Below are 27346 nucleotides of genomic sequence, written 5' to 3'. Positions count from 1 at the left end.
TATGAGATATGGGCGTATAAAATTCGAAATAGGTGTGTGTGTGTGTGTGTGGTGATTAATGATTAATTCGAGATAGGGTTTTATGTTGAATCCTTGAGCCGAGCATTGATGTCCAAAATCCAAAAGAAATGTCAATGTCTTCGAGAAAACTTATCAAAGGATGATCAATAAATGAAAATATTATTCAAATTAAGGACAAGACTTAGTTTGTCCAGAGATTTTTATGAGATATAAAACTTTTTTTTAGAATGGGCGTATAAAATTTGAGATAAGGTTTTAATGTTAGTCCTAGGTGTGGGTCTCGCTATCCAAAATCCAAAACCAGTTCTTGCGCGGGTTCTCCAAAGTCGTTCGAATTCAATTAACATGTTCTCAATAGGGTCTTCGTTTGTTGATCATACGCGCCTGACTGCGAAATTTTGCATTCACGATTGGGAAGAAACATCTTCATCTGTTGGAACAGCGATTGAAATGAGAAATTGTTGCAGTCAGTTTTTTATTTCTTTTGGCGGGTATTCTTCACCGATTAATTAAAACAAGAAGAAGGCGTTTTAAATGCACATTTGTTTGAGAGATAAAAAGTGGAGTGTTTCTCTCTTCTGTTTAATGGGGGGAAAAAACTGAGATTATCAGCGGATCCAGCTCGCCATCTACCGTCAGACGCTGCAAAATTGTTCCATTTGGAAAAAAAAATTGTCGGCGTTTTTTATTTTAATAGATGAGTTGTTAAAAACGTAATTTTTTTTGCCGGAGCCAGAAATTGTCAATGAACTCACCGTTGTCGTCAGAATATCCCCAATCTAAGGACATATCTAGGATGTAGACGGGTTCGGGTGTGCAATTCGTCTGCTCGCTTCCTCGGCGTCCGGCGATACTTTTATAAGCTGCAGCCGTGGTGGGGGGCCGCAAGGAGCGTCAATTAAACAGGGCCGCGGGTCCGTTTTTCTCGACGTGGCGGATCTTCGGCCCGTCGGAGTGACGGCCGTCTCGTCGGAAAATCTTCAGCTTCGTCGAGAAAAATCGGCCAAAACGGGAAAACTTCTCTCGGGGCGGATTGAATTTGACATCCCGCCGGCCGGCGACGTGACTCGATACGGCGGCGGGTATCGATTCTCGACTCGACACATCGATCACAGCTCCAATCTACACGTGTTCCCTTCTTCGGTTGTCAAACTCAAACGTTAACAGCTGTCAATCTCCCCCGAACCGCCCTTCTCGCTTTTTGAAATCTGCCAGTTTTTATTTTATTTTCTTAATAAAATGTCGGTTGAAGAACTCCAAAAAACTATCGCAGACCTTAGAAACGAGCTGGAAAGAGAGAAGTCGAAAAACGATGTGATCTCCAGGGGCAAAATCGAAGAAATGTCGAGTGAAGTCGTTGACTCCAATCCTTACAGGTAGGCACTTTCTCATGAAAATTGACAAAACGGCTATAGTGTGGATTAAATTTTGGCAGCTTTACTCATTTTAAATATTCACACATATCTCTATTCTGCAATTATTTCATATTCTCTATCTAGCCCAGGGCTTCCCAAGCTTTTTAGCCATATGACCCCTCTCATTCATACACTGACAGACAAAAAAACCACCCAATAATTTTTTTTTCATTTTCTCGTTAAAAGAAAATTCCGCCCTCAATTTGTCTCATTGTTTTTATCAGTAAATAATTGTTTATGCTATGTTTTAAATTAGCAATGTCAATTACAGGTAAACCCTCTTAATCCTTAATCCAAAACGATGATAAAGGCTTTTTCAATGTCTACTTTTTACGGAATTTAAAATGTTTATTCAGTCTCATTTACAATCTGAAGTAATAAACTGTTTAGTTTCATCTTTGTTTTCTTAATTTCAATTTTTAAACTAAAATATGCCACTTTGTGCTGAGGATGTTGCATGTGGTGTGGCACTTATTGATGATGGATCAGGTATGCGGCTATTGCCATCGGAGTTCCCTACGAAACACTGTGCAACGCTTTCGAGAAACTGGGTCCTACCATAGAAGTTTGGATTCTGGACGCCATAGAGTAACTGAAACACAGGATGTCCGTTTTTTTACTTTGAGAATTTTGCGAAACGGACCTTACTGTTGTTCAAGTGATTCATCAGCACCAGGATGTTCGAGGTGTCCAAATTTCTGAACTCACTGCTTGAAGAAGATTAAATCAGTATGGACTGATGGCTTTTCTGTCAAAGGACCAGAATGCATGGAGTTGCCCGGCTCGCATTTGCCCGAGAATACAGCAGGTCTTTGGACAATTGGTCTGCTGTACTTTTTAGAGATAAGTGTACATTTGCTATAAGATCTCCAAATGGGCGTTAAAGAGTATGGAGCAGGCGAAATGAAAGGTACGAAGGCTGTAATTTTTCCCAGAGCCAACCTTTTCAACGTAGCTCAGTGATGGTGTGGGTGGGAATTTCAATGGAGAGTCGCACAGAGTTGCTCGTTGTTCGTGTGTTTGACGGCCACTCGCTATGTGGTGAAATTTTGAACATCATGCATAGCCTATCCTCGATGAAATCAGCACCAATCCTATTCTAATGCAAGATAATGCCTGTCCACATGTTGCTCGCATAGTGAAAACATACCTTCAACAGCATAACATTAGGGTCTTACCCTGGCCAGCCCGTTCTCCAGCCTTGAACCCATAGAACATTTATGGGATAACCTCAAAACACATGTCCATCACTTCCTGATACATTCCACGATCTTGAAAGGACGCTTCGTGAAGAATGGGCTACCTCCAGCAAAGAGACATTTCCAGACTGGTAGAAAGTATGCCAAGTATGCCTAGGTGTCTTCGAGATGTAATTAAGGCTTCCCATATCAACACATAGTATTGTTAAAAGTCTTGCCTTCAATGGCTGGGATTTGATATAATTAATAATTTACATAGACTCATCTTACAGATCACAGTTTGGGAAGCTTCAATCTAGCCCATAGTTGTAGTGTACATCAAATCTCCCATTGCATGGATGCTCAGATTGAGTAATGACCCATTGGGACTTCTGAGGATGGATCAAATCCATGGTTTTCTGGCTTGTGTAAGGTTTAATACGAAGTAGGGAGCTTTGGCAGTGGTTTGAAGGATATTGGATTCTCTGGAGGATGAGACCAGTTGAACCCACGAGGTGTTAGTTTTGTAGAGAGTTTCACTCTGTCATCTAGTTTTAATTTTTTGAGCTGAGTGTTGGGGTTCCCAAGTAAGTTTTTTGGCCTTAATATGATCCTTACTTGACTTCACAGAAACACCCAGACCAACTGAAGATGACAAAATGCATCTAACAGACCAGCTCACAGGGTATAGGAACCAAAGTGATAGATAACTACTAAATGTCATGTCCATCACCCTGCATACAATATGGAGAAATGCCACAATAAATATTAACATGTTTATGAAGTGGATACTTAATTTTCTTTTTGTATTTTCGCTTATTGACAAATAGCATGGGTTTTGATCATTGGCTTAGGGATTTGTTAGGTTAAGTCAGAGTTAGGGTTAGTGATGTGTTACATGTCCATAATTCAATGTTTTGCATTAAATTTAATGCCGATGATTTTCACCTATTAGAATATAATTTTGTAATATCAAATGTAATGACAAAGACCAAGAAATAGACATGTACATGGGGTGTGTAAAGAAGTATTTTAAAAAATGTATGTATGATACTTGATCACTCTAGTTGGTTTGTCAATTACTTTACATAAAATAATGAGATAAATATATACAGTGGAACCCCTCTATAATGGAGCCTCAAGGAAAAAGGTTTTGTCCATTCAGAAGGGATTCCAAGAAAGTCTTTTGTTGTTGTAAATTCCCAAATAGTGGACGACATTGGTTGCGGGTAGAGGAAGAGAGTTTTTGTAGACAGGATGAAAGGTGATATGGCCAAGGGTGAAAATTGTTTGCTAGGATTTGGTTTTGTTGCTTCTGATCCTCTATTTCTTGGAGCCCCAAAGATATCTGATGGCCACTACTGGATCTGAGTTTGTTGAAAGGATGACAGTATCATTTGCATGAGGAGTACAGTATCAGTGTTGATTGGAATGTTTGCAGTTTGTATTGAACAAAGAAGGACCCGACTGCCGTACGGAGTGCTTCAGCATAAAGGATAGGAGAGATGGATGCTCCAATTCGTACTTTTAACTACTTAACAGACAGATAAAATTTTACAATGAGGACATATGTGAATGGAAAGATGCCCTTGAGTTTACAGAGCATACCCAGTTGAATACTTGACAGTGGCAATATTGAATGGTAGAGTTTGAACCCAAATTTATGAAAATGTAGAAATGTCACAATAAATTGTTCACATGTTTTTGAGCTGGAGAAGCAATTTTTTGCATTTTTGCCTTACCAGTGAGTATGCATGGATTTTGATTAGGTTAGGGTCTTGTTAGTTTAGGTTCGTTAGGGTTAGGTTATATTAGGGTTAGTGACTGGTTAGGCTACATATTAACCATTAGAATTTAATTTTTTTAAACATAGGTGTAAAGCCTATAGGCCAAGAAGTAGAAATGTACGTAGGGTGTGTAAAAAAATATCTATGATACTTGACCACTTTGATTGGTCCATCTACTGTGAGATAAATATATACAGTGAAACCCCTCTATAATAGACAGCAGACATACTCGCTTCAAAAAAGGAGCCTTGGGGCACAAAGTCAATTTTTCCCAATATTTATAAAACCAATAAAATTCAGAGAATACGTGCTATGTTGTTCTTGTTATTAGTCTTATTTGTACTAACGTGGCAAAATTCTTATATAGACTGATATGATTAAAATTATTTCATTTACAATGTTGCACCGATATTAATTAATAAACTGAGTAAAGCTGCCAATACTTTGACATTTTATATTTTAAAATAAGCTGCATTTACAAAAATATATGTATTAGTTGTATTTGTTTTATAGTCGTTTAATGGCTCTGAAAAGAATGGGAATTGTATCTAATTATGAGAAAATTCGTAATTTTTCGGTCGCAGTTGTTGGAGTCGGAGGGGTTGGCAGTGTCACTGCTGAAATGCTTACCCGATGCGGTATTGGAAAGGTAAATTGTTTTATCAATAATTTTATATCTAAGTTTTTCCATTATTTTCTTTCCTTTTAGTTTAGTTATTTTTAGAACGCATTTAGGCTATTTATTGATTAAGTTCTAATACCTACTAAGTGAACCATTTACAAATTATGACTTTTCTTTTTTAACAACTGTATTCTTTGAAGTTTCACTTAGTGAATTAGATTAGTCATTTGTTCCATCGCTTATACTTTAAGATGAAAGTAGTTATTAACTACGATCAAAATATTCAAATAAAATCATTTGAGTTTTAGTGTCATTTTTAAAAGCCTAACTATATCATGTGCATTATGTTGGATGTAACGATGATTATGTAATTTTTTTCCAGCTGATACTATACGATTATGACAAAGTAGAATTAGCAAATATGAACAGACTGTTCTTTCAACCACACCAGGCTGGTCTTTCAAAAGTTGAAGCTGCCGCTAGAACGCTGTCATTTATCAATCCAGATGTTGTGATTGAAACTCATAATTACAACATCACCACTGTTGACAACTTCAATCAGTTCATGGAGAGCATTGAGTAAGGTTTTTTTACAAGTTTAAAATAGGATAATTTATGATATAAGATGGTTTTCAATTTTGTAGGCATGGTGGAGTAGAATCAGGCACTGCGGTGGACATTGTGCTCAGTTGTGTTGACAATTTTGAAGCGCGAATGGCCATAAATGCAGCATGTAATGAAATCAATTTACCTTGGTTTGAGTCTGGGGTGGCTGAAAATGCAGTTTCAGGTCATATACAATTAATTATACCTGGAGAAACAGCTTGTTTTGCGGTTGGTTGTATATTATTTTCTAATTTGAACATTCTGAAATGGCTTTGGGCAACTGATGTTATTTTAGTGTGCACCTCCTCTCCTCGTTGCGTCTGGAATTGATGAAAAATCGTTAAAAAAAGATGGGGTTTGTGCTGCAAGTTTACCTACTACTATGGGAATCATCGCAGGGTTTTTAGTGCAGAATACTTTAAAGTAATTATAATAATTAGTAAATTTTATAATTTTTTTCATGTTGTCTTTCAATATTTTATCAGTGTAGGGTTGTAATTAGGAAACTCTTTCGACGTATATAAATTATTTTCTTTGTAACATTTTCAAAACTCTGGCTGGTTTCCTCTTCAGCATCATGTGTGAACATAAAACATTGAATTAATGATATATAACCTAACTCATTGCTAACCTTTTTAGCCTTACCTAACAAGTCCCTAACCCAACTCAATCTATTATAACTTAATCAAAACCCGTTCATAAGCCCAATAATACTCATGCAAAAAATTGAGTCTCATGTGATGGACTTGTAATTTGGTCATTTTCAATCATTTTGGTTTCAGCTTTTTATCCATTAATTAGGTGTTATTCATTATCCGCTTCACAGAAAAACATTCAATCAAGAATATGTTACCTAACCCTAATTAACCTAACACATCCATAACCCAACTTATCCCTTAGTTGTCCTTTTTTTATAGCCATTTATTATAGGAATATTTCTTTATTATAATATTAGCTATTTTAAAATTCCTCTATACTTGAAAATAGTGTTCCAGTTGGCAATACTAAAGTTAAAGCATGTGTCTGCTGTTAGCATGGGGTTTAGAAGATTATATCAAATAATAGTTCCCCACTGAAAAGTGAATCCACTGTATTTAATGTGGTTATCTCTGTTGTTCTATTCTGTTTGGGGTTATAAATGATAACCTAATCAAACCCCTTGTCAGTAACCAAAAAATGCTCACCTAAAAAATTGTGTATGCAGCTCACAAGAGATCAGTGTTAACATTTATTCAGAGATTTGTTCATGTGGTCTGCAGGGTGAGAGACCTGTAATTTGGTCATTTCCGATCATTTTGGTCTGCCTATCCTCACTGGTCATTAGAAAAGGTGGCTGCGGTGGACAAATGGTTAGGCCGTCCAACTCTATTTGCCCAGGGAATTTTACTTCGTAATCATATATAAAAATTGTTGTAGAGTGAGTGGTTTTACTCCTTGTTTGTGATGCCCAATGGGTAGTTCAACATAAAACCCTCTTTGTATGACAGGAATTGCTTTACTTTTGGTATGAGTTTTTAATTAAACCCTACACTTTAAAATAATTTTTGCACCTTTTTTGTGTGAAATGTTTGATTTGCATATTCCTTGGTGCACAATTGGTGCAAATTTTTGTCTGTTTTAGAAAATTGCTTGCGTTCGGCGAAGTTACAAAATATTTAGGGTATAGTGCACTCAATGATTTTTTCCCTACAATGGAATTAAGAGCTAATCCACAGTGCGATGATTCATTCTGCAGAAAACGACAAGAAGAATATGCCGCGAAACCAAAAGAAGTGAAATTACAGGAAAATAAATCTGATGTTGTAGTGCACGAAGACAATGATTGGGGTAATTTTTTGTGTGTTAATTTTTAACAATAACTCATCAAATTAAATAAGTTTTTATAATGTTTAATTTAACACAGAACATTTTTTAAGGTATAACATTAGTTGATGAAACTCCTGCTGAAACCAGTGGCTTACAAAAGAAAGGTGCTGGAGATGAAGTAAAATTGGCAGAAGGGCTCCACAGGCAATTCGAGCGAGATACAACCGAATTTCAAGAAGCGGGAGAAACAGTAACTGTTGAGGGAAATGTTTCCATAGAGGAATTAATGGCAAAACTGAACTCTCTGTGATAAGATTTTTTTTTATTATGTACATGTGGGAAACAAGATCTACATAAAATCGCCTCATTCCTTAGCATACAATTTTCACCACAAATGTCACTTTTTAAGTATTTGTTATTTTAAAATAAAAAACCTATACAATTAATACATTTTAACTTACTTTACAAGTAAGATGAACTGATATTTTGGAATGTAAATTTTTAAATTTTATTTTTTTTACTTTTGAACTTTAGCCTAGAATTGATATTTTTCATAGAATCGCTTATTAGTTCAATAATCTGGTGACAAAATGAAACTGATGGTCACCACATACAGGTTAAAATTATGGGTCAACATTTATAAAAAAAAATTTTTTTTTTCAAATTTGCAAAAGTCAATATCATCAAATCAAATTGGTATATTTTGCTATTCAATATTTTACTTTAAATTAATACAGCATAAAATTTTTCTTTTACTTTAAGTGATAATGCAAAGTATTCTTATCTGTTTTGTCTTACATTATTGCTCATTTGTGGAAAAAGTGTTTTTGATACTTTACTTTTTTTATTTATTTTTAATTAAAAAAAGTTTATGTCTCTACTGTATTTAATAAGTGTTATTATTTATGTAAATGGAGAAACAGTTACACCAACATTTTAAAATTTTATGTTCAAGTTAATTGCTTGTTCGACTGAACTGCATGGATGATTTACCTAAAAGATCAAAAAATAAAATTGTTAATAGAAAATTCAATTACAAGTGTTATCTATTTGAGAGAAGCAGGTTTCTTTATTTCAAGATCCAAAAATTACAGGCAATTGTCATAAATGCTGTTTTTTTCCTACTTGAAATTCATTTCAGAGGTAAAGGTATCAAGGGAAAAAGGATTTGAGGCTCTTGGGCAATGGCTCGAGGGGTTTTGGATTGGAGCAATTTGATTCTCCAGAGGGGACGCTTGGTCAAACCCACGAGGCATTTGTTTTGTAGTGAGAGTTTCACTCTGTCATCAAGTTTTAAGTCAGTTTTAATTTTTTGAGCAGAGTGTTGGGGTTTCCAAAAAGTCGTTTGCCTTTAATTTGATCCTTACTTGACTTCACAGACCCACTGAACATGACAAAATGCATCTGACAACAGCAAACCACAGACAACACGAGAAATGCCACAATAAATGTTAACATGTTTGTGAGCTGGATACATTTTTTGTATTTTTGCTTACTGACAAGGTTTTGATTAGGTTGGGTTGGTTAGGGACTTGTTAGGTTAGGTTAAGTTAGAGTTAGGGTTAGTGACGGGTTACATATCCACAATTCAATGTTTCACAGTACATTTAATAATGAAGATTTTTCACGTATTAGAATATAATTTTTTTAATAACAACAATGCAATGAAAAGGCCAAGAAATAGACATGAACATGGAGTGAGTAAAGAAGTAGTTTAAAAAAATATATATGATACTTGATCAATTTAGTTAGTCTGTCTACTACTTTACATAAAACAATGAGGTAAATATATATAGTGAAATCCCTCCATAATGGGCACACTAGGAAGAAGTTTATGTCCATTCAGGTAAGATGTAAAATACCAAGTACCATGTAGGTTGCAGAGAGAGGAGAGTTGTAGCAGAAAGGATGGAAGGTGATATGGTCTTATTGAGTCTGTTCCTCCCGTTCTTAAAGCCCTGGAGGATGACGGTACAGTTAGCCTGAACCCAAATTTATTGAAAAGAAGTAACACAATAAATTTTAACTTTTTTTTGTGTTGGGTACACAATTTTTTGCCTTTTCGCCTTACCAGCAAGTATGCATGAGTTTTGATTAGGTTAGGTTGGATTGGGTTAGGGACTTGTTAGTTTAGGTTCAACAGGGTTAGGTTATATATATATATTTTAGGTTATACCATCCCTCTGGTGTTTAACCAGTAGATAAGTAGTAGATTATAAATTAACCATTAGAATTTAATTTTTTAATTACATAGATGTGATGTATTGGTTCGTATTTTACATTATTTATTGGGTGATTTTAGGACGAGCTGAGTAAGCCTTTTAGCAAGGAAAGCACTCGAGCAAATGTAGTGATGTCGCATTTTATATCACTGTCGAATGGTAGTGATGTCGCCTAAAAACGAATTGACGGGATGAAAATTGGTTACTTAATAACAAAAAAGTAACTAAAGAGGAAAAATAAAAAAAGTCGACTGGAATTTTCCAGGCTTTTCCGCCTAAGAACAGTTGTGTTAATCCCTTAAAGTTACGTTTTCATTGAGGCAACAAGAGAATGAAAGGAGTTGAAAGAATGAATGAGATCACAAAACCGGAGTTGGAAAAAAGGAACGATGTTCAAGGAAAACTAATTTTAACTAGAAAAAAATTGTGATCTTGCGAGTTAAACTACTATAATAAAAAATATTAATTGCTGTAATTTTCTCTTTTAATGGCATTTTATGACTGAATCGTTCAATGAGACAGTGAACGATTCATTCGCGAACCAGTTCCTACGATTGACGATTCCCCACGCGGGTACAGATGTTTGAAAATAAATCCCTTGTTTATTATAAAAATAACTTTTATGTTGATGTTAATGTTATGATATTGTTTATGTAAAATGTCAGTCTCAAACGTTTGCGTCTTAATCAATGAAATTCCAACGGAAATAGTCATCACATATTTTGAGTGAGTATTCTTGAGAAACACAAAAACGAGTTTGCTGTATATAATACACTGTGTGGAGTTTATACGAGAGGTTTTATTTATAATAAATGTTTTCTCTTAATTAACAACGATAAAACAGTTCAAAATGAATGAAGTCAGTTTTAAAAATCGATAACATTGGATTATCATTCAATACATAAAACTATGTATCGTTTGTTTTGGTTTACTTGAGTGGCTTATGTTTCAATGCCCAGATGCTCAATAAAACGCGCACCATTCTTCTTTTTGTGTACTTTTGTCACATATTGTCTCAAATTTTCTACATTGCAATTTTCGAGTTACTTCTTGGACTGCTTCCCATGTGCTCAAACTGTTCGAGACAGCCCTCTGATATTTCTCATTAGTTGTAACACAGGGTCTGCGGGGTGCTGATGAAACTGTATGTTTGTCGTTTTACGACCACCATTTTGTCAACGTCTATCCTTGGTGGTTTGGTTAGTGAGGTGCGAGGGTTTTTTCAAATCTAAATCATGTTGCCAGAATCACCCACTGATTTTTGGCTATCCATAATCAGATTTGGACACATACTCTCTGGCCCAAAAGTAATTGTCTGTTTCAACATCGTTTGACCTATTCTTAGTCAATTGATCAATCGCCGCAGAAAGACCCACTGCCAACAGCGACTCTCTGCACCAAAGGGTCTACCTAACACGCAGTTACTTATTGTGTCCAATTTATGAAATAAACTGATAATTTACAAGAGTGTGGATGAATACAGTGTTATGGAAATGGACCAAACTCTCCAGGTGTCTGGGGCTAATTTGTTCAGGATCTCTTGTGCCTGACACCAGCCGCCACCACTGGAAATCTCATGAGAGGACAAAATAGCAGCTGAAAGTGATTACTTATCACAGGCAAGTAGTGGGTAAGAAATATGGATCATATCAAAATTTTACACTACGTAAATATTTGTAAAATCTGCAGTCTACAGCACTGCCTCAAAGCTGTACAGAAGTTCCACCGAGGAGGTTGATAGGGCCTGAAGCATGATTTCTTGCTGGGTCAAATTTCTGGCAGCAAAGCAAGATATGGCCAAGCCTCTGGTCATCTGCGTTGTCACGGTAATGACATTTTGAGGAAGACCTGTGGTTAATTATATACAAGTATGAGCCGTGTATGTCATGACCTTTATATGGTAGTGTAAAGAGTTTTGCTTTTCCAACTCCCGCCTCAACAAACCAGGGTTGGTTTTTTTAATTTTATTAAGAGTGGGGAAGAGAGATTGATAATATTTTGTTTTACATGTTTAAAAATAGTAATAATTTTTTTATTTATTACATTGATACATGCCAGATACATATGTGAGCTTTGGCCCAAAAGTGTTTGTCCATGTGTCAACCTTGTATAACCTAGTCTTAGTCAGGTATGATGCACTTTCAGTGAAAAATGAATCACTACAAATATGCATAAGATTTGTCCACTGTTTATCTTTATTCAATCTATGGTACATTTATAATTGATACACTTTTATTTTTTATTTAATACATGGGCTTTGTCCCAAAAGTCACTGGGCCAATTATTAGTTGGGTACGATCCCCATTCTATTCAGATCCTCCAAGGGCCACCTATTGAACAAGCTCTTGCTATTTGAGAGCTTCTTTGCTGATCCCACCCACGGACACTTTTAATAATGGTTTTTTATTGCATTTTTAGCATTGAAAGATCGGATAGCGGTGGTCAGGTCTGGAGGTCGGGTCATTCTGGCCTAAGCTGCTTCCACTTTCTTTCATTACCCTACAGACCCATGAGTACAGGGACCCAGGCACACACCGTTTTACCGAGTCAGTCCGGTACATGGTATCTCTCAACAAGAGCACAGTGGGAGGGTTCATGGAAGATCTGTCATGAACTGCTCACCTTTGATTATTTATGGTCTTTATAAAACAAAAGAGAATTAAATAACAATGTGAGGGGTTTTTATCTATGAAAGGTTGCTTCGTTTAAGCATAATCATGATTTTTCAATTGTTTCCTTTCTTTTTAAAGCAAAGTATTATTATTTTTTTAATATTAAATTTTTATGTATATTATGTTTACTTTGTTTTATATTATTAAAGTTTTAATTAGTGCACTAATACAACATATAAATTTATTATTTTTGTAGCGCTTTCAGAGGTCTGATCAGTTTCCTCTTCAGAATCATGTGAGATTGGTTATAGTCTTTACCACAAGCTACAAAAAGAATAAATTTATATGTTGTACTATAAATACAAGTAGTATTTGTTAGTTTGTTAGTTAATTCGTTCACTAATTACATTTTTTAGAGGAGTATTTTATTGTGTTTGTAATTTTATTTTTATTTTCAGAGATAAATTGTTTATCATTTTGACACAGTATAAAAAGTCAGGCTCATTGATTCTCGTTAAAAAAGAAAACATTCGATCGCTCGAAGATCATGAAGAAGTGTACAAACTGACGTAAGTAGACTACATATTGTGAGAGATATTCGGTTACAAACCGATAAATTAATATCATCCTCAAAAAAAAAAAAAAAAAAATTATATATATGTATATTCCTTTTATTTCAGGTTGCTTTTAGGACAAGAGGAAAGCAATACTTTGGCGTTTGTAAGAACAATCTCAGAACATGTAAAAATCCCCAAAAATACATTGTTTTCTATTGGTCTCAAAGATTACTCAATACCGACTCTAAACGCTATAGTCAGCATGCTTAACAAAATAAAAAAATGGTATGTATCAAAGGCCAACATTTTTTTTTTTTTTAAATTTTTTATACAAGTAAATTAAAGTATTGGGTTGTATGGAAAATATTGCAGGTTTTCATGTTTTCTTTCAATTTCCCCTCCACATATAATATACATATAAAACTTTACGTTTCATGGATTATTCTTTTGTACAGATGTCAACACTGTTTAATCCTCCTCAAAACAATGTTTGTTTATATCAGTAGTATTTCATTACTTTGGAATAATGGCATTCTAACCCTACAGGTGATACTTGACATCACAGGAAAACAAGAACAAAAAAACCTAGAATTTATAATTAATAAATCTAGAACTATTTCAACCTTCCTCATTATTTTATTATTGCCTATGGATTTTGAGGGCTAATAGCTACTTTCATGCTTCTGTGGGAGTTTATACGAGACTTTGTGTCTCTTTAGTATTCAGTAATTCTCTTATATAGCAGTCATGTTGAATCCAATTAAAAAAAGAAAAAGAAAAAATGGTTTCACCATCCTTTCAATGTCACATGCATAGATACAATGTGATGAACAATTAGGGCAATCAATTTTAGTTTCCATTTTATCTTGAAACCCAATCCTGTAATTTTTTATTTATTGGTAACTTTTTTCTCTATATCCACTTATATTTGTGTTTTCATATATTTACCATCATTTTAGGTTTACTTTGTATTTGTCTTCTGATATTAGGCTTCAAAGCCTGTTTTTGTAATAAATAAACTAAGGATAAAAGTTCAACCCTACCATCTCGAAAATATTCTGCAATAAATTCAATTTTAATCAGGTTTTTCTTTATTCATAACTCATGATTATAACATCTAAGTTGATAAGTACTTTTAATTCCTTTTCTCCTATTAATAAATTTTAATTAATTTTTTCAGGTGATGTCTTTGGCTCACAGGTCTGATTTAATTATTAAACATTAAACTTTGTAAGATAAAAAGCAACATTGTAATTATTCTTGCTGTTAAATAAAGAATTATATGACATCATTATAACTTTTATGTTAGATCAAGTAAGGAAAGTGTAAGTATTGTTTTTTTCTTGTTCAACAATAGCTTGACATGCCACTTCATATATTCCTCGAGATTTGACACCTAATACAAAATAAAAAAACATAATTTCTAATAAACTTTAATGCAATTTATAATAAGAATAAATTAAAAATGCCATGACAGTAAATGCTACAAAATTGGCAATATCCCTATTCATTTTTTGAGCATTTTTCTTTAGATAGATCAGTACAGATCGTGTCCAATTGGTAAGTACTTTTAAATGTATTGATTATTGCTGATTGAAGAGCGAGGAGGGTATGATGCGGTAAATTTATTGGTTACAATGTCATTTTGCTCATCATAGATTGATGAGTACCGTGTCGATTTCTTTCAATTGCGGCCACCGGTCTCCTTAGGCACCAGAAAAAAAGTACAGAGGCAATGGTGGGGATCGGACCCACGACCGCAGGAACTACTAGCCGAGAGTTTGACGCCTTAACCACGTGGCTACCGCCCTAATAGTAGTTGATTATTTAAGATGGTGAGATGCAGTCTGGTGTGACGTAGGTTTAGAAAACATTTTCGTTATAGTGCCGATGTTTTGATCTTTATTGAGATCATCTTCAGGGCCTGGGTTTTATAAACATTGTTTAAATTTTACAAATACATGTAGGATGTGGAAAAAAATTGAATTTATACAATACTAGAAATTTTAGACTGGATTAAGTATTTGTACTCATGCAAAGTGTTTGTTTTCTGTGTAAAAAAGCTTTGATTGAGTCTAAAATTTCTATCATTGTATAAATTCAATTTTTTCCACATCCTACATGTATTTAAATAATTTAAACATTGTTTATAAATCTCAGGCCCTGAAGATCATCTCAATAAAGATCAAAACATCGGCACTATAACGAAAATGTTTTTCCAAACCTACATCACACCAGACCGCATCTCACGACCTCCAAATAATCATCAACTAATGGTCACTAAACATCACACCTAATAATATTTTTATTAATTATTCTTTTTATGTAACACGTCACTGGTCTATTGAGCCGAAGGTCAAGGGTTCGAATCCCGCACGTGATGCTAACTTTTTCATCTCATCCAAGACCATAAAAACAATAATTATTTGAAAAAATTAAAATGGTCAATTAGACCACTAGACATAAATGTAATAATATATTAGTTTTATACGGTCACTATACACCACACATTAGTTTTACATTTTTTGGTCTTTTCATGTAAAGTTCTGGTATATTAATTATTTCATATTAGTTATCTTGTATGTGTGTTTATATTTGTATAATTTTATAAATATAATCTATTTTTATAAATAAAATAGATTAAAAGTAAAAAAAAAAAGCTTGTACTTCCATGACGTCACACGCGACGTAGGGCCGGGCACTCCAAGCCGACCAGCTGTTCGTCTATTTTCAGCCTATTTTTCAGTTCTAAGTCGTCTGGTCCTGAAAAGGTTTCCTACGATCTCTGTGAGGAGTATCTTCGACCCAAGGAAGTGTAATAAATCGCTGACAAAAATGAGGATTTTCCCTTTTATTAAGACCCCGTTGACGGATTTGACTGGCCATTTGTTGACCCATCAGGAGGGCCCTTGTGCAGATTTCGAGATGAAGTTCGTAAACTGTCAAGAAGCTTACGGTGAGAGGAGGGCCTTTGAAAAATGTGCAGATATCTTCGCAGATCTGGAAGAATGCTTCACCCACCAGAAACAGGTACTTGTACCAAAGCGTTATTACAATTTTGAAAGGATTTTCCAAAGGGGAAGGGGTTTATGAAGTAGAAAGCTATAACTTTGAAGAACTTCTTTTAAACATTAGTGGTGTTCTATTTGCGTTCCCCCATTTTTATAAAGAGATTACTGAAAAATCTTTTTTTTTTGTCGATTGAGGTGGGTTTTGGAAGCCTCATGATCTAAACGCTGTAGGAGCTGGAAATTCACTCAGCATAATGATTGCACACCATCTGATCTGGCTCAATCTCACTACATAGATCTTCTCCCAGTAAAAATCCCGCAGCAAACATCTTCAAATTTCTTTAAAAAAATATCCTTAATTTTCCTTATCACCATTTATAATCTCAGTCTATCTAACTACTAATTTCCAATTCTAATTTCCAATCCAGTGGAAATTAGCAATCATAAAACTCATTCTCAAATCTCATAAACCGCATCTCCTACTGACTCATTGTAATATAATAACACTAAATGAGAAATAAATTGTATTGTCATTAAACAATGTATATAGCTTGTATATATGGTATTAAAAAACAGATATGAAATTTGACATATGAGTTATTATATATATTATTATATATTATATATATATATATTATATATATATATATATACGATGCCGATTTAATATTTCATTTGCTTACAGAACATGAGGGTTTACGAAATGAGGACGGAGAGACTTAGACAGATTAAAAGTGGAGAACTTTCCAAAGAAGAAGCCTTCTTACCCGGTCCTAAAGTCGATAGTTACTAAATAGTTAACTAGTTTTGTTCCCTCAATTTCTTCGGTTATGAGTGAAAAATGTGTTTATAGAACAAAGCTTGTTTCTTCTACATTTGTCATGTTGTAAAAAATAGATATTATGATCCAATAAAACTGTTTGTTTCTTGTTCTTAGGTTTATTTTTTTCTTTTTCATTTATTTTCTTTAGAATTTGATTCATTCCTGATATTTTAAATAGTAAGTATGTATTACATTATGGTGGGTTCAAATATTATTAAAAATGTTTTCATTATAAACTCAAACTTTTAAAATTAATGTTAAAGTTGTTAAAGTGAAACTTTTAATAACAAAATATTATCATGCTATTATATTGTGTGATTGTTATAGCCAGTGATTGTTTATTTATTTATTTTTTTTAGATAATTTTCTTATGTAATAAACATGTTATGTGAAAACCTGAGATATTTCACGGAACAGAGCATGTATATGCACTCAAAAATACATGTTAAACCGGCACTGGGTCCGTCTGTCTGTGGGTTTTTGATGTTACTAAAATGTGTTCGGCTTTGTACCATCCTTAGTTAGGAACTGTACAAGTGTGTTTTTTGCGCTTTACCCTTACAGATTAACAAAAAAATGAAAGACATTACTTTACAATGTAAGTTTTTATGAAAAAACTGTGTACTAGCAAAACTATCATATTTAAATTTAGTCAAACTTGTAATAAATAATTTGTTCATTTTCTTACAGTACTTCTGGATAAGTTATTGATCATGAAACATAATAGTTACACTAGATAATGAAAATTACTTCCCATGGATGAACAGGGTACGCAAGGCTGTGTTAAGTGCTCTATATAAGTATTTATACTTTTTATCTAAGGTATTGATTGAGATGAAAAAATTAGTGTTATGAGTAGGATTCGAACCCACAGCCATGTGATCAAATGACCAGGTGTCAGTTTCATTTGAGATTGGATTGATGGAGAGCATTGCAAATTGTTCTACTTTATCCACATCATCCGGCATGTAGTGAAAGGTTGCTTGATATATACCACATAATTGAAGGATGCCATTCCTTGGCTCTACATAGAGAGCAAGTAAGAATGCCACTCAATATGAGAATTTGCAGGAGAGCTGGACGTTGGAGAATTTGGACCCCCGTTCGGATTTTTGGAGGAAGCGGCTGATTTATTTTATTTTATTTTGTGTTTTTCTTGTGTATATTGAGGTTGAATGTTTTTATTAATCGGAATAATAATCGTACAGTGTAAGAGGGCCGATGTTGGGATATCGAGTAATTAAGTGAGTGCTATATAAATAAGAAATAAAGAGTGAGTGTCTAGGTTTAATGACTGCATGGTGAATCTAGCTGTTGACAGCCCCTTGAGGTTAACTTAGACAACTGGATGGATAAGATCGAGGTCTGACCCTGGACTGTGAAAATCCAAAGTTGTTGATTCTCACAGTTTACCTGTCAAGTCATAAGTCCGATTCTGTCGGCATATGATATACATGTGTAGAGTTAGGCTTGTGTAAGTCTGTAAGTCTGAAATCAGTCATGACCCAAATATGTATAAAACTTGCTGGATTTAGATTTTCTTTTATTATTAGATTTTAAACTAATCACAGGCATATTTTTGTGGGTTTGTATTAAAAAAAATCTTGTGTGTGATTACAGTTTCATTTAAAATTACTATGGAACATCATTCTGTGTAATTGATAGTTTGGATCTTTGCTCGTTTCTTTCCACTTTTAGATAACGTTTGCCAAGGAGAAAATTGCCTTGAGTCGTTGACCTAATTACATCCTTTAAAATCTCGTTCTGCTCCTTCAAAAAAAAAAAAAAACACCATTGCATAATTCATCTGGACAGTCAGCAGGGGACTTAGATGCTTCTAGATTTAAGGGAATCTTTCAAAGACCATCATTGTAATCAAATATGAACAAATAAAAACCTTGGGATTCTATGCTCGTTAAACAGTTGTAGATTCCAGGTTATCATGTCTAATAATTTTTCAAGATCTGATCTAATTTATTAACACAGCAGTGCTTTTTGTTTGCCAGTTGTGTACCATAGCCATAAACTTATATCACTCCTTACACAGGGCAGGCTACCTGAACCAAGACTACTAGACAGCGAGCCAGACTCCCAGCCAAAAGCTGCACTAGCCGATAAAATAATAAATTTGAGGCGAACATTTTTTTTTCTTAAAAGCATGAGAATACCTTGCTCTGGCAGATGTTTTGGCCAAGAATGGATGTAGTATCCATTACGTAGCACAAGTCCTGAGTGTGCTGCGCTCTACCATGATGGAGTACAGCGGTTTAGGGGTCAATGAAAGTCTTGATCGAAGAAAAGGTAGTTTTTTTTTTTTTTTTTAATTTCATTATAGTACTACTCCACTAGTTTTCATCTGCATGGTCTCTTATGACTACAGCTTAATTTCTTTGTTTGGTTTCTTTCACACTGTCTCCTTTGCTTCATATCAGTGGGGGGATAGTGTTGAATCTCACACATTCTCATTGTGCAGTCTGACATTATTACTATTATTTTAAAATGTAAATCGCTGGCGTAATATGTTTTAATTAATTGGGAGATCTTTTTAAATAATGCAGGTACATTTTCTATCTTAACTTTTTTCATATTGTGTGGTGTTTAGTGACCTTTTTTTTCCCATATTAATCTATGTATGTTTAGCGGTCATAATCGAACATATTAATTATTTCAATTAAATTGATCTAAGGTGTTGATTGAGATGAAAAAGTTAGTCACGAGATCAAAATCTAACTTAAATTGTTAGAGCAAAGGCGTATTGAGCCGAAGGTCGTGGGTTCGAATCCCGCTCGAGACACTACCTTTTTCATCTCAACCAAGACCTTAGATAAAAAGAATTTATTTGAAATTTTTTTTCATATTCATGAATACCATGTTGAACAATTGTGGAATAGGATGGATAACTATGCCATAACCTTAGAGGTAATAGAGTCTACATATTTGAAGCTTGTTATTTTTACTTCTTTTATATAGTCACACGTCTGGAATTAAAACTTACAAACGGATGATTCATCAACATATCGCACACAAATTTAACTGATCGATTAACTTTTGGATGTGTACAGACCAATGAACCTCCTGTCAGGAGTCGTTGCATCGTTAGTACTTATCGATGTCGTGACGTAAAGAATCATGTGAAGGGAAAAAATAATGACGTCACAAGAAGAAAAAAAAGGTGGGCACAACCTTCGTCAAACCCCATGGAGTCATGCTCCGTCAGACCCAGTGGTGGGGGTGGCGGGCTGTCAGACTAGACATACAGTGGTGGGGGCTCTCAGACCCGATGGTGGGAGTGTCTGCGAGGAGGAGGAGTGGGGGTAAAAACTGTCTGGCCCAAGTGTCGGCATATCTAGACCGCACCTATCAAGAGTTGCCACCCATTACCTGGAGGATGTGAGATTGCCAAAATGAATTGGCCAGCATGTTCTCCTGATATGAATCCCGTAGAACTTTTACGACGGGTTAGACATCGTTCTCCGCATCCAACAAGTGATGAACAGCTTCAAACCGCCCTTTTTGAAGAATGGGATTCCGTAGTCGAAATCCGGTTTCTTATTTACTCGATGCCTAGGAGAATTAAGGCTCTCCGTGAGGCAATGATTTTTTGATCTCGTTTAGTCTGGTTTACGTTAAAATAAGTATGTTGCAATTGATATAACGATAAAAATATAGTTTGAAATGAACAACAAAATTCGATTTTTTCTTTTTTTTTTGAATGTGGTTGCTTTATTTCTAGGTCTTCTCCATTAACCATGGCTTCTTTGGCCAGCTGGGTTACCCTTAAACCCACTATGACCTCCGATCTAGCAAAAGCTCACACGTTTACCTCGGCCAATAGCGTTTTCAACCTGATTAAAATGGAGACACTTAGTTATTATTTTTAGTTTTTACTTTTTCAAGCACACTTTTACCGTCCGTCAGGATTATTATGTTTACATGTTGCGAGAAGAGCATATTTCAACGCCTGATCTATAGCAATCGTTTCTGCACTGTAGAGTTGAGCCTATCACTTCTCGCAGTCCTCCCGCAATTCCAGCTTTTGTACAATGAATGAATTACCGGCAGGCCTCGGGAATCACCCACCCGGGTGTTGGCAGTCCGGGGTCAGATTCGGTCTTAACCGGTAAGATACCGAGGTTGAGCCACTGGGGGGGGGGGGGGTGCTGTCAACAGCTAGGTCAGTACACGCCGCATGTACTTACGTATTCTCGCTCACCATTAAACATTCTTTCTTACATACCATTCACTCAGGGTAGCGGAGTTCTCGATTCCTCCATCACCCTTTACCCCTATTATTACACTACACATTCACGCTAATAAACACATTCAATCTCAAAACGCACAAGAGAGTAAAATAATATCAGTAATATATACAATAAAACAATCCTGATTCATCAAGGAATCGGAACAGGGGATCGCCATAATGACTGCCGTGACATTTATTTTTATTCTTTCGCTTTGCTTGGAGAATACCAAACCCTCGCTTCCTGGTATCCTCATAATCATAGGAATGACAACAGCATAAAGGAATCCGATAGAAGGACACGCATACACCTGCAGCTCGTTTAAATTAGTTCATTTCTATTTTCCGTCTCTGTGGGAGGAAATGTAGGTGAAATCTTCAGAAATATCCAATTTTAGACTCAACCAGTGTTTGTTTTCTGTGTAGATGTGTCATTTGTGACGCATCCACACAGAAAATAAACACTTTGAGTGAGTACAAATATGTTGATTGAGTCTAAAATTTCTATTATTGTAGAAATTCATTTTTTCACATCCTACATGTATTTGTATCATTTAAACAATGTTTATAAATCCCAGGTCCTGAAGATGATATCAATAAAGATCGAAACGTTGGCACGATAAAGAAAATGTTTTTCTAAAACCTACGTCACACCAGACCGCATCTCAACTCCAAATTATCATTAACTAAAGGTCCCTAAAGATCACACATTTTATTTATAATGTAAAGAAAAGTTGGGAAGTGGTAATAAAGGTTATGTACTTGGATTATAAGTATTGACATATGACTAATCACTTTTTTTTAAAACTTTGAATTGACCTCGTTAACGGGCTGTTTTTAGCGAAGAGATCCAGACTAAAAATACACTCGGCGCTAGAACAGAGGCCATATTCGGTACCACTTGATTTTTTTATCTGAACGTAAATGATTTTATGGTAGATTAAAAAAAACCATCACTTTTTACAAAGTTTAGCTTAAATCAATTCACAGGACATAAGTTTAGCTAATTTATCGTATAACTGTTATTATTTAGTTTGTCGCGTGTCGATTGACAGCATGGATGCAAGGACGACGTTGCTCAACCCAGCGTTTAAGTCTCTTGGCATTTTCAGTCGCACTATCGGTCTACCTATTACGACATGAATATGTTTAAATCCGGCGAGCTATTTTCCGCTTTTGTCAAGTTTTCATTCCCTTTTGAAAAGGGTTGATGAGTGTATGACATTTTAGCCCAGAATATTAATACTTTTTAATAACTCATATGTCTAAATTAAAAGTGTGTAACTGACAGGTAAAAAATTGCACCCACTTGTAATATAACTTGATTTGTATATATTTTTATATATTAATTTTTTTAACTTTTAATAATTGAGTCTTTGTCGAAAAAAGTAAATAAAAATGTAAATTGCTAAGGAAAATGAAAAAAAAAGACGGACAGATAAAATTTGTTTTAGATTTTTAATTAGCATTTCAATCTCGCGTATTTCCTCCTCTTGCCTTAATTACATCTCGAAGACGCCTCGGCATACCTTTCTACCAGTCTGGAAATGTCTGTTTGCTGGAGGTCAGCTCATTCTTCACGAAGACACCTTTCGAGATCGTGGAGTGTATCAGGCTGCTTGATGGACGTGCTCTTATTCTTCTTTTGAGGTTATCCCATAAATGTTCGATGGGGTTCAAGTCTGGAGAACGGGCTGGCCAGACTAAGACCCTGATGTTATGCTGTAGGTACGTTTGTACTATGCGAGCGACATATGGACGGGCATTATCGTGCATTAGAATACGATTGTCGCTGATTTCATCATTCATTTTCAACAGGCAACGCATGATGTTCTAAAATTTCATCCACATCTGGAGATCGTAGAGCAAATCTACACTCATTTGTAAAAAGTACAGCAGACTAATCGTCTAAAGACCAATGGCTATGCTCTCGAGCAAATGAGAGCTGTGCAACTTTGTATGTTCAGGGCAATTCTCGTCCTTTTATGGGACGAAAAGCCATCAGTCCATACTGATTTGATCTTCTTCGAGGTGTGCGTTCAGAAATTTGGACATCTCGAACTTCTCGGACGGAGCTGATGAATCGCTTGAAGAACAGTAAGATGCCGGTTTCGCAAAATTCTCAAAGTCAAAAAACGGTCATCTTGTGGTAGGACTATGGTAGGACCCAGTTGCTAGAAAGCGTCTAACGGTGTCTCGCAGAGTTTCGTAGGGAACTCCGTTGGCAATAGCTTCATATCTGATGGAACGTCCATCATCAATCATTTCCACACCACCTGGAACATCCTCAGCACTAAGTGGCATATTAAGTTTAAAAATTGGAATTAAGAAAACAAAATGAAACTAAACGGTTTATTGCTTCAGATTTCAAATTAGAGTGAATAAACATTTTAAATTCCGTAAAAAGTAAACATTGAAAAATCCTTTATCCTTGTTTTTGATTAAGGAGCGTGTTTACCTCTAATTGATATTCCCAATTTAAAACATAGCATAAACAAATATTTATTGAGAAAAACAAATGAGACAAATTAAGGGCTGAATTAACTTTTATCTAGAAAAAAAAAACCCATCAGTTGGGTGGAATTTTTTCCCTGTCAGTGTATTTAGTGACAGTTAAGTAATGATTATGTGAGATGGGTTCCGGTGTGAGATAGATTTAGAGAAACATTTTCTTTCTCGTCCCAACGTTTCGATCTTTGTTGAGATCATCTTCAGAGCGTGGGATTTCTAAACATTGTTTAAATTATATAAACATTATTATATATATATATGTAAGATGTGAAAAAATGAATTTATACAATTTTAGAAATTTTAGGTTTAATCAAAGTATTTGTACTCACTCAAAGTGTGGTTTCTGTGTAGATGTGTCACTATTGTGTCGTGTTGAGAGTGTAGCCAACTCCTCATAGAAAAATGGATTTCTATCCCTACTTACTCCCCCACTCCTTCAAAATCAAGCTATATATAGAAAAAAAGATTTATATCTTAATAACGTTCTCTACACGACACATAACAGTGACACATCTACACAGAAAACACACACTTTGAGTGAGTCCAAATACTTTGATTAAACCTAAAATTTCTATATTGTGTTTATATAAATTCCTAGTCATGTCTTATATGTATTTGAATAACTTAAACAATGTTTATAAATCCCAGCCCCTGAAGATGATATCAATAAAGATCGAAACGTTGGCACGATAAAATAAATGTTTTTCTAAACCTACGTCACACGAGACCACATCTCACGATTTCTAAATTATCTAAATTAAAAGATTAAGGGGCTTCAAATTGGATCTTCTTGGAAGATTCGAAATTGTGTAACTTTTCTGGGTATCAGAGTACCTAAAACGTATATTTATTACAAATTTTGTGATACATCGTATTTCCGTCAAATTAACACTTTCACATTCAAATTAACCCATTTTAATTTCCACAACCGTTTTTAAACTTATAAAGAAACTTTTCAAATTTCATATTAACATTTTATTTTAAAAGAAATAAAAACATCAAAAACCTATAAAAACAAATCTCTATTAATTTGATTTGGCATGTTTTAAAATATAAAATAACTGGGCTCTTAGAAAACCATCATTTTAAAAAAAGATTTTAAATTAATTTATAAAAAAATCTCAAATTAAAAGAAGTTATTTGTGTTTATGTTTTATTTTATATCATTTTAAATTTTAATTGTAATTAATTTTCATATGGTTACATTTTTATCTGCTTATAGGAGCCAGATTATTTTATATTACATTTTTTACAGTTTTTCCCATCAAATTAACCATTTTTAACATTAAAATAACTCTTTTAAACTCCAAATTAACCGTTTTTAACTTCAAATTAATACGTTTTTACTTTCGATTAACACTTCCTAGTTTCAAATTACTCCTTTTTAATTTCAAATTAATCCTTCTTAACTTTAAATTAATACTTTTTAGTTTCAATTAATCGTTTCTAAGTTCAATTAACTCTTCTTTAACTTCAAATTAACCATTTTTACTTTAAATTAAATCTTTTAACTTCAAATTAACTTCAATTAGCACTTTCTTTAAAGCATTAAAAAAAGCTTAGGAGATGAAATAAAAGCGTGTCAAATAAAATAAAAAGAAGTCGTTGATGTTTATATTTTATTTTATATTATTTTAAATGTTAGTTGTAATTAATTTTCATTCAGTTTTCTAAGAGCAAGATTATTTTATATTAGATATTTTAAAACTCAAATATAGCTTTTTCCCATGTGTATTAACTCTTTTAACTAAAAAAACTTTTTAAACTTCAAATTAACCGTTTTTAACTTAAAATGTATTCTTTTTAACTTTAAATTAATACTTTTTAGTTTCAAATTAAACATTTTTACCTTTAAATTAAACCTTTTAAACTTTAGATTAACACTTTTTAACTTCAAATTAATCTTTTCTAACTTCACATTAATACTTTGTAGTTCCAAATTAATTCTTTCTAAGTTCAAATTAACCCTTTTCTAACTTCAATTTAATCATTTTTATCTTCGAATTAACTGTTTTTAACTCCAAATTAATTCTTTCTTTAAAACATTAAAGAGCTTAGGTATAAAAAATAAGCGTGTAAAATAAAATTTCTTTATACTAAAAAAATGAAATGAAATAATTACGCTCCAAGAAGATCATTATGAAAATTAATTATATTTTCAATTAAAAATGATATAAAATTAAATATAAAAATAAAGGTTCCTTCTTTTTATTTGAGAATTTAAATTAATTTAAATATCTCAAAATACCACCTGAAAATTAATTATAATTAACATTTCCGGACTCCTGCGCCGAGGCTGATCACCCCAAAAAACCAGGGCCAACGCCAACCAAAAGGGTAAAAGGAACAGATTACTGAGTAGTACCCCACCATGCTCCTAAGAAGTGCTCCTAAGTTATGTTACAACAAAATGCAAAATTAAGGGACGCTATGTGGAACAAAACATCCCCCAACATAGTTGGTTGGGAGAGCAAGCTTTCAAAGCGCTGAAAATAGATGGAATACCTGGACAAAGAGTTAACAGCCTATCAGGGCAGGGCCATCCTAGCTGAGGTTTGGAGCTGCAAAAACTCCAAAGGACCTCAATTCAGAATGGGTATGTTGAAAGAGGGGCTGTCCTTCGAGAACCAAAATGCCAATGGAATGGCTCATGGAGACGGTACCTACTATCCACCCGTGGGAAAGGGGGTAGGCCTCCTATAGAAAAATTATCCAAATCACTAGAGTGACCATGTGGGTGCTGGATCCTGACCTTCTGTGCACTACGGACACTGCCATTATTTTAGGGCTGATAAAATCCCAAAACCCAGGTTTAATACCGGGCAATGGAGAGTCGTCAGCCAGAGAGCAGAAAGTAAAAGTCTAGCACTTTGTCGTGTGGCCTAGGATAACAACATCGATGTAGCCTTTATCAAGGAACCTTGGCTAGTAGAAGGTGGAGTAACGGCGATAAGGGAAGAAATATCATACATGACCACACGCAACAAAACGTAAGAACTTGCATTTCAATGAAAAATAAACTACAATGTCTAATAGCCAAAACAGTAATCACCTATGAAAAAATTAAATGGGCCATTGGCAACTTCAGCCCATTCCGTACTCCTCCAAAAGGAAGAAGAAAACGATACAAATAGAGGATTTACTGCACAACCGAGAAATAGCATTTTTATTTTTATTTTTATTTTTTTTTACGAGGGTTCGCAACAGCAGAGAAGAAATAGCATTAGGAACCTTTTTGGACTTTTAGGGATCATTTGACAACACTCATTTTGAAGGAATGGTTACATCACTGAAACAGCGACGAACTGATAAAAGCTGCTGCAGATGGATAGAATCAATGCTAAAAGTGCAGGCATGTTCCACGAAAAGGTAGAAGCATGGTTGCGAGAGGATGCCAACAAGGAGGAATACTCTTGCCTGTGTGGTGGAAGGTGGTACTGCATGACCTCATACGAAATCTAATCGAAAGCGAGACCCAAGGCTATGCAGATGACATTGTCATACTGGTCGACTCAACATTAGAAGCACCCAAAGTATAAAAGCACCCACTAAGCATGGTGGAATAAGGTGTTCACAATAGCGACTTAAAGCAAACCCCTCAAAAACAATTGCTTTCAACAAGAAAAGAAACATAGAAATACAAGGCCTATGCTTCTATAATGAAATGCTGCAGCTAAAAAATGTGGTTAAATACGTAGGAATAATCTTTGATAAACATTTAACCTGGAACCCTCAATCTGGATTGTACCACCTGAAAGAACGTTGCTGACGTTGAATTTGCTATAAGGAAACCTATTTACGTTGCAGAATTGATGAAAAAATTCTGCACGAAAAATCCAGAAAAAAACTAAAATGTTGAAATTTGGAATTTTTTAAAAATGTTGGATTGTAACTGTTTATAACTACAAACTCCTCGAGCTTTGCAAATTCCCTCA

The 27346-nt window shown here is 34.5% G+C and overlaps 4 protein-coding genes across 6 annotated transcripts in view; 3 read left to right on the top strand and 1 right to left on the bottom strand.

Moving 5' to 3' along the window:
* LOC106661111 (carbonic anhydrase 1) overlaps positions 1–877 on the bottom strand; it is a 49062-nt gene extending 48185 nt beyond the window's left edge. The window contains exon 1 of the mRNA XM_014384300.2: positions 777–877. Within this exon, the coding sequence (XP_014239786.1) occupies positions 777–810 (34 nt within the window). The 5' untranslated portion in view covers positions 811–877. The remainder of the gene's footprint in view (positions 1–776) is intronic.
* Positions 878–1143: 266 nt separating this feature from the next.
* LOC106661110 (ubiquitin-like modifier-activating enzyme 5) lies at positions 1144–8494 on the top strand. 2 transcript variants are annotated; one of them, XM_014384299.2, is made up of 7 exons: positions 1144–1397; positions 4915–5050; positions 5406–5602; positions 5668–5857; positions 5925–6052; positions 7251–7456; positions 7546–8494. In XM_014384299.2, exons 1-7 carry the CDS (start codon positions 1261–1263, stop codon positions 7743–7745), a joined length of 1194 nt encoding a protein of 397 aa, XP_014239785.1. In that variant the 5' UTR covers positions 1144–1260; the 3' UTR covers positions 7746–8494. The 2 variants fall into 2 exon arrangements, with proteins under 2 accessions (XP_014239785.1, XP_024085845.1); XM_024230077.1 differs by having other exon boundaries at positions 1314–1397; positions 4898–5050.
* A 1640-nt stretch (positions 8495–10134) lies between these two features.
* Positions 10135–14120, top strand: LOC106661017. Of its 2 annotated transcripts, XR_001339617.2 has the most exons (5): positions 10135–10383; positions 12728–12838; positions 12950–13111; positions 13786–13909; positions 14007–14120. XR_001339617.2 is itself a non-coding variant. In XM_014384116.2 (4 exons), the coding sequence occupies exons 1-4, from the start codon at positions 10316–10318 to the stop codon at positions 14008–14010; spliced, it is 345 nt and encodes a 114-aa protein (XP_014239602.1). In that variant the 5' UTR covers positions 10148–10315; the 3' UTR covers positions 14011–14120. The 2 variants fall into 2 exon arrangements, 1 of the variants encoding a protein (XP_014239602.1); XM_014384116.2 differs by lacking the exon at positions 13786–13909 and having other exon boundaries at positions 10148–10383.
* A 1430-nt stretch (positions 14121–15550) lies between these two features.
* Positions 15551–16770, top strand: LOC106661022. The gene is made up of 2 exons (XM_014384122.2): positions 15551–15856; positions 16523–16770. Exons 1-2 carry the CDS (start codon positions 15662–15664, stop codon positions 16628–16630), a joined length of 303 nt encoding a protein of 100 aa, XP_014239608.1. The 5' UTR covers positions 15551–15661; the 3' UTR covers positions 16631–16770.
* Positions 16771–27346: the final 10576 nt, after the last annotated feature.

The sequence above is a fragment of the Cimex lectularius genome, unplaced genomic scaffold (genome assembly GCF_000648675.2).
Source record: "Cimex lectularius strain Harlan isolate CLEC.00 unplaced genomic scaffold, Clec_2.1 scaffold60, whole genome shotgun sequence".
Taxonomy (NCBI): Eukaryota; Metazoa; Arthropoda; class Insecta; order Hemiptera; family Cimicidae; genus Cimex; species Cimex lectularius.
Note: the sequence above shows the minus strand (reverse complement) of the source record. Positions and strands in the feature narration are given on the sequence as shown.

Excerpts from the sequence above, each read along its gene's own strand:
- LOC106661110 (XM_014384299.2), top strand. The coding sequence starts at position 1,261 with ATGTCGGTTGAAGAACTCCAAAAAACTATCGCAGACCTTAGAAACGAG. Across the intron at positions 6,053-7,250 it reads TTAGTGCAGAATACTTTAAA|AAAATTGCTTGCGTTCGGCG; the intron begins GTAATTATAATA and ends TGTCTGTTTTAG. Across the intron at positions 7,457-7,545 it reads GCACGAAGACAATGATTGGG|GTATAACATTAGTTGATGAA; the intron begins GTAATTTTTTGT and ends ACATTTTTTAAG.
- LOC106661017 (XM_014384116.2), top strand. The coding sequence starts at position 10,316 with ATGTCAGTCTCAAACGTTTGCGTCTTAATCAATGAAATTCCAACGGAA. Across the intron at positions 10,384-12,727 it reads ATAGTCATCACATATTTTGA|AGATAAATTGTTTATCATTT; the intron begins GTGAGTATTCTT and ends TTTTATTTTCAG. Across the intron at positions 12,839-12,949 it reads GAAGAAGTGTACAAACTGAC|GTTGCTTTTAGGACAAGAGG; the intron begins GTAAGTAGACTA and ends CTTTTATTTCAG.
- LOC106661022 (XM_014384122.2), top strand. The coding sequence starts at position 15,662 with ATGAGGATTTTCCCTTTTATTAAGACCCCGTTGACGGATTTGACTGGC. Across the intron at positions 15,857-16,522 it reads GCTTCACCCACCAGAAACAG|AACATGAGGGTTTACGAAAT; the intron begins GTACTTGTACCA and ends ATTTGCTTACAG.